At 36.8% G+C, this 7,391-nt stretch overlaps 1 protein-coding gene across 3 annotated transcripts in view; it reads right to left on the bottom strand.

Moving 5' to 3' along the window:
* Positions 1–414: 414 nt before the first annotated feature.
* LOC137642051 (thyroid hormone receptor alpha-like) overlaps positions 415–7,391 on the bottom strand; it is a 202,215-nt gene continuing 195,238 nt past the window's right edge. The window contains exon 3 of one of the 3 annotated variants that reach the window (XM_068374616.1): positions 415–2,255. In XM_068374616.1, the coding sequence (XP_068230717.1) occupies positions 1,127–2,255 (1,129 nt within the window). In that variant the 3' untranslated portion in view covers positions 415–1,126. The remainder of the gene's footprint in view (positions 2,256–7,391) is intronic. The other 2 variants (XM_068374614.1, XM_068374615.1) reach the window with 2 other exon arrangements.

Raw genomic sequence — 7,391 nt, 5'->3', positions numbered from 1 at the left:
CATGATTCACTATGTAGAACTATATCATCTGCACACATACATCCATATAAAAATATATATACACATACACATATACATCATATATACATATATATATATATATATATATATATATATATATATATATATATATATATATATATATATATATATATATATATATATACATATATATATGTATATAATTAGGTGTCTACCTACGGTATATGAGAAACTATTTCAATTTTCCTCGATCACCATTCTAAACATGAAGGGAAGAAATCTAGAGGTTTGGGAAAGAAACCTCATGAAACGATTGGTAGAAACCCATCATAAATTAGAAATAAATATTCTTTAATAACTGAAATTTGGCAGCTTTCAAATGGCTGGAAAATAAAACTATTTTATGAGGTTATAAAAAGTATATTTCTTATATAAGTTCTATTTAATTTGAAAACAATAATAAAGCTTTAATATTGTGGGTTACAGTATATTTGGTAAATAGCGTTCAAGTCCATCTCTACACAGCAATGCAAAGGAATAGGTAAAATTTCTCAAGAATAGCGAATTTCTGACAAACAGAAAAAAAACAACTCCAAATACATATTTATTGCCATTGGAACAAATATAATTAATTTTTACCTATTCCATTAAACTCTACTACTCCTTCCAAAGTAGAAAAAATATCTTCACAGGAATATGTACAGTCGGAGACTGAGAGAGTGCACCCAGTCACACCTTTACTGCGCGATCAGTGCCTGTCTTTAGCCCTGTCCACTGCCTCTGTTTGATTACTTACTACGAAAAAGGGGCGTGACAAGGTGCATCACTTTCTAGCCACATGTACCAGGAACTACAGTATCCAACTGTACCTCACTTCACTTTGAGGGTTAGACTAATGTTTGAGATTCACGTAAATAGAATCAATCCATTAGTATATAAAGATCAGCGAGATCTTACATATTTGATTATCAAGTTTCAATGTCTCATGCTAAGCGCATATTACTCCCTCAGAAACTTCTTTGCTACCTCTATTACTACAGCAATCTTTTCTATCGGCTATTTTCAAACGTATTCGAATTTCACTACAGAAAGCATGAGGTGCCAAAGCCAAAGAAGGAGTTTCCCTTTCTCGAAGGAATTTAAGTCACAAAGAAAGATAATCAAAAAACTTATATTCATTCTCATCTTTTACAGACAAGGGCATCAATGTAGTTGACCCACCAGCGTTAGAGAGATGATCCTCTGCTTCTGTGCTCACTGCAGGATGAAAAGAAAACCCGTCGGCACTTTCCTGCACCAAAGGATCACTTTTGACTGGGATGCTGTAACCGCCAGTGGAGCTCGAAGAAGGAGAACATTCATAAATACTATCATTGCTATGAGCACCACTCCTATTCTCTTCAGTGGTCGAGTTTTGAAAACATTCTTTCAGTTCCTCGATGTATAACAAGGAACTCTTCAGATATGAGAGATAAGCTGTGGTATCTGAAGCCTGGCACTTATTGCTTTGCAAGTAAAATCTATATAGCTTGAGATATATTTCTTTTCTATGGGATATGTCAGGAATCTCACCCAAGCTAGAATCTTTGTAATCAAAGAGAGATACGACTAAAGTTAAGAGAGTCGCCACTTCGTCCATGAAAAACAATCTGAATTTTTCGATGAAATCCTTCCACTTCATCATTGTAACATCATCATCAATGAAATTTTTCATAGTGGACATAGTAATGGTGGGAAACCTACAAGAAGGGGTCCAATGTATTCTTGGCCAAGAATTGCTGCTGGGTTCATACTGGTGAGAGCCCAAGATAAAGATGGCCTTAGCCACGGCCGGTTTTAACAAGATCCCCTGGTAAGTAGGTTCTAACTCTCGGAATTCAGGAACTGAACCGAAGAATCTGCCTATATTTTTACAAAAGACAATGAAGAGATTCTCCATGACGTCTGGATCTCCTTCTCTGCAAAGTTCCGGAAATTCCGGAAAGGATAGACACTTGCGGAGAACCTTCTGGAGATATTCAATTCTACACTTATTGGCAATGACTTCATCTTCAGTCAAGTGTCTTCCGCAGTCTTCCCTGTCGTCAGTTTGATTGACATTATCCGGTTCCTGCTGTGCGTCGAAACAGATTTCTTGGGAAGGACCTCCGAGCCTCTGGTGCTCTAATACAATCTGTCTTCTCCTCTCGATCTTTCGATACATGAGAGCTTTCCTGTCCTCCTCTGTCATGACGAGCGATTTGTCCATGCCTGCGGCAAGACAGCGCTTGAACCTGTTTATTGGGCATAGTTAGCAGTGAATGGCAAGAGGAAAAACTTACAATAACAACTACCTTTCATAACATATAATTTAGGCATCTGTAATTGTTGTAAGGCAGAATTTTTATAGCAACAGAGCATTAACTAAAACTATTGAACATTGTAACCAAACATAATCTGAGAATTGCTAAACTTAATATAACAAAGTAGCATAGGATACAGAACTGTGCTACGATACCTTTCAATAAGCAGAGTATATATATATATATATATATATATATATATATATATATATATATATATATATATATATATATACGTACAGTGCATCAGTCACCTCAGCCTTCTAGATAGCTTTCTTTCGTCGTCTAAATAATACATATATTGCTCCAGACCATGATATCAAAGACTTCTTTTACTAAGTCTGATATTCATATTCATTTTCATTTTGTGAGTACTAATTAACCAGACAGACCAAACAGTATACACAAAGACAAGTCTTCCAACCAGATTCTTAGCTTATATGAAAATTTCTTTTACCCTATTCACCGTGCTAGGCGGTATATCTTAGCAATCTGTTTGCCAACAGTTATACCTCTTATAAGCAGATGAGCAACCTGGTGGAGTAATGAGAGCTTTGGGTGTGGAGGAAACGCCTCCCTAAATCTCGATGAAGTCACTAGCATAAGGGTGACGTATTGGGTTTAAGGCAATAGACAAACTGTCACTTCGGCTTTTACTCCAGAACCCTGGCGGTTGATCTTGCTAGAATTAGTATGGTCCGGCAGGGGTGCCTTGCCTAAGTTAGAGAGGCACTGCACATCACAAGCAGCTGGCCATCCTTTGATGTATCTAGCCTCTATGGATTTAGTCAGTTTATGGACAAAGAAGATAACACTATTAATCAATAATGGTGTGATATTAAGAACATATATCAGTCAGTAGGAAGTGAAGTCTTGGGACAAGCAGTTACAAGGCGAAAGCCATGGATATCAAATGATACTTGGGATACTATAAAAAGGAGGCAAAGACATTATTGTTGAAAGTTTTCGAGGAAGTAATGAAAATTTCAAGGTAGAGAAAGCTAAATATTCCAGTATTGATAGTAAGACCAAAAGAAAAGAAAAGAAATGGCAGGAGAGAAAATGTAGACAGCAAAGCAGATGAGGCTGACAAAGCTATGAATTCAGGGAGTGGCTATTAATGAAATCTCGACTGGGGCAAATAAGAAGACGCATATACCCATCATAAAGAGAGATGGATCTGATATAACAACAGAAGAGGAAGAAAGACAACAATTTAGTGAGGTTATGAGTAGGAGATACGAAGGGAATAATTATATTGATATACCTGAAGCCCATGAATAATTTCAGTGTGTTTGAAGTCGAAACTATCATTAAAAAACTCAAGATAAGGAAAGCCCTGGATACGATGGAATAACTGCCGAGATGATACTGGTTGAAAATGAAGTGACTATACATTACTTACAAGATTATTTTGTAGAATGTGGCTTGAAAAAGCAAAACCTGATGAATGGGAGTTAGGAATGTTGGTGAAAATGGCAAGAAAGGATACCTGATTGCCTGCAATAATTTTAGAGGCGTAACACTTTTATCAGTTATGAATATATATAGTATGCTTATTCTGAATACTGGAGAAAAAAAGATAGATAAAAAGTCGAGAAATGAACAAGCAGGATTACGACAAGGTAGAGGTTGCACTGACCAAATTTTCATTTTGAGACATGTACAGCAATGCATAGAATATAGAAATCCACTTTTGAATGCATTTGCAAACTATGAAAAGCTTTTGATAGTGTGCACCTGCCAATTTTCTGGAGAGTTCTGCATAACTACGGAATTCGTCTTGAATATGTTTACCTGATCTAAGTCTGTTTATGAGCAGAGCAGGTGCAAAGTTAATGTTATTGGAGTCTTATCAAATGAATTTCCAGTGAACTGCGGAGTACTACAAGAGAATGTGTTGTCACCTATGTTGTTTATCCTCCTCATGGATTTTGTAATGCATAAATCAGTCAGAGATAGTGGAAAAGGATTGGACTGGATTGGTAATAGGAAATTAGCAGACCTAAAGTATGCTGATGCTGTCCTTGTTAGCAGAACACCACAGGATTTGCAAAGCTTGCTTACCAGACTGCATGAAATATCACACGAGGTTGGGCTCAAGATAAATAGAAGAAAGACAGATGATGAGAAAGGAGTATGCAGGTAGAATGAGGTAGAATCATTTAACTATTCAATGGCTATGATCTCCAATACAGGGTCTTTAGAATTAGAGTTTAGTGAAAGATTGAAAAAAGTTAATGGGTCAATAGTTTGACCTGTAGCACTCGAAGGATCTCAGAAAAAAAAGACAGTGGTTATATTTATTAACCTACACATTAACAAGATCTCCGAAAGGAGTAAAGGAGTAGGTAAATTGCTTTACTTGTAGTAATGACAACTTCACATAAAAATTAATAAGTTATCGGTAAATTACTTGACCTACAAGTTAGTGTGTAAACTGCTTGACCTGTAGGACTAGTATTATCCAAGAAAGTTAGTGAGGAAATTGCATGACCTGCAGCTCCAGCAAGATCTCAGAAACAAGTTAAGAGGGTATATTGGTCGATCTGTATCACTTGCAAGATCCAAGAAAGAAGTTTGTGGGTAAACTATTTAACCTGCATAATTAGAAAAAAATTCAGAAAGTAGTTGTTGGGTCAACTGATCCCAAAAAGTCATTAGTGGGGATAATTGTTTGATCCCAGAAAGAAATTCGTGGGTAAATTGCTTGGCATGCAGCACTAGTAAGATCCAGAGAATTAAGTTAATGGGCAAATTGATTGTCCTGTCACATTAACAATTCCAGAAAGAAGCTGGGTAAAATGTTTGACCTGCAGCACTGGTAAGATCACAATAAGAAATAGTTTGTAAATTGCTTGACCTGCAGGAAGAGCCAGATCCCAGAAAGTACTTTGTGGATAAATTGTTCGACCTGCAGCACTAGGAAGATTGTGAAAAACACTATAAATATCCCAGAAAGAAATTATTGGGTAAATTGCTCGACCAGCAGCACTTGCAAGAGTCCAAAAAAAGTTATTGAATAAATTACTTGATAGTTGGAAAAAAAATACAAGAGATTAGTTGGTATACTGCTCGACATGTAGAACTAATAAATGTCATAGGGACGTTTGTGGGTAAATTGCTTGACCTGCAGCATTTGCAAGATTTAAGAAAGACATTAGTGGGGTAAATTGTTTGACCTGCAGCACATGCAGGATCCCAGAAAGAAATTATATTGTAACTGCTTGGTATGTACTAGAAGGTTTTGGAAGGAAGTTACTGGTTAAATTTCTTGACCTGCAACATTAACAAGATCAAAGTTAAATGAATTTAGTGGGTGAAATACTTGACCTGCAACACTACCAAGATACCAGAAGTTACCTATTGGATACATTGTATGGTTTTTATCTCTAGCAAGATCCCAGAAGGAAGTTATTGGGTAAATTGCTTGGCCTGTATCTCTATCAAGATACCAAAAGGAAGTTATTGTGTAAATTATATGGTGATCTAGTAAGATCACAGAAGGAGGTTTTTGGGTAAACTGTATGGCCTGTATCTCTAATAAGATCCCAGAATTTAGATATTGGGTAAATTGCATGGTCTGTATCTCTAGTAAGATCCCATAAGAAAGTTATTAGGTAAATTGCATGGCCTGTATCTCTAGTAAGATCCCAGAAGGAAGTTATTTGGTAAATTCTATGGTCTGTATCTCTAGCAAGATCCCAGAAGGATGTTATTGGGTAAATTGCATGGCCTGTATCTCTATTAAGATCCCAAAAGGAAGTTATTGGATAAATTGCATGGTCTGTATCTCTAGTAAGATCCCAAAAGGAAGTTATTTGGTAAATTGCATGGTCTGTATCTCTATTAAGATCCCATAAGGAAGTTATTGGGTAAATTGCATGGCCTGTATCTCTATTAAGATCCCAAAAGGAAGTTATTGGATAAATTGCATGGTCTATATCTCTAGTAAGATCCCAAAAGGAAGTTATTAGGTAAATTGCATGGCCTGTATCTCTATTAAGATCCCATAAGGAAGTTATTGGGTAAATTGCATGGTCTGTATCTCTAATAAGATCCCAGAAGGAAGTTATTAGGTAAATTGCATGGTCTGTACCTCTAGTAAGATTCCTGAAGGGAGTTATTGGGTAAATTGCATGGTCTGTATCTCTAGTAAGATCCCAGAAGGAAGTTGTTGGGTTAATTGCATGGTCTGTATCTCTATTAAGATCCCATAAGGAAGTTATTGGGTAAATTGCATGGTCTGTATCTCTACTAAGATCCCAGAAGGAAGTTACTGGGTAAATTGTATGGCCTGTACCTCTAGTAAGATCCCAGAAGGAAGTTATTGGGTAAATTGCATGGTCTGTATCTCTAGTAAGATCCCAGAAGGGAGTTATTGGGTAAATTGCATGGTCTGTATCTCTAGTAAGATCCCAGAAGGAAGTTGTTGGGTTAATTGCATGGTCTGTATCTCTAGTATGATGCAAGAAGGGAGTTATTGGGTAAATTGCATGGCCTGTACCTCTAGTAAGATCCTAAAAGGAAGTTATTGGGTAAATTGCATGGTCTGTATCTCTAGTAACATTCCAGAAGGAAGTTATTGGGTAAATTGCATGGTCTGTATCTCTAGTAGTATCCCAGAAGGAAGTTATTGGGTAAATTGCATGGTCTGTATCTCTAGTAAGATCCCAGAAGGAAGTTATTGGGTAAATGGCATGGTCTGTATCTCTAGTAAGATCCCAGAAGGAAGTTATTGGGTAAATTGCATGGCCTGTATCTCTAGTGCATAGACTCCTTTAAGGAAGGACTGGAACGTTAGGACCTCGGGGTTTTTAACTTGAGTCTGAAAGATTAACTTGAGTCTGGACTAAAAGACTTCTAGAAGGGCTAGAAACACGTTCTCTGGATCAAATTGGGGGTTTTTGAGGATGGCGAGTTCAATAGTAAAATTTTCAACACCACCTGGGGTCATCTTCAAGGTCAAATTTGTGAATTTTGGTCATTTTTACTCGTTTTTGTGTGTAACTCATAGATGGTGAGGGATGGCTGATTATAATAAGAGGCAAGTCTGTAGTTCTGTCC

The sequence above is a fragment of the Palaemon carinicauda genome, chromosome 6 (genome assembly GCF_036898095.1).
Source record: "Palaemon carinicauda isolate YSFRI2023 chromosome 6, ASM3689809v2, whole genome shotgun sequence".
Taxonomy (NCBI): Eukaryota; Metazoa; Arthropoda; class Malacostraca; order Decapoda; family Palaemonidae; genus Palaemon; species Palaemon carinicauda.
This window is presented reverse-complemented; position numbering and strand designations above follow the sequence as displayed.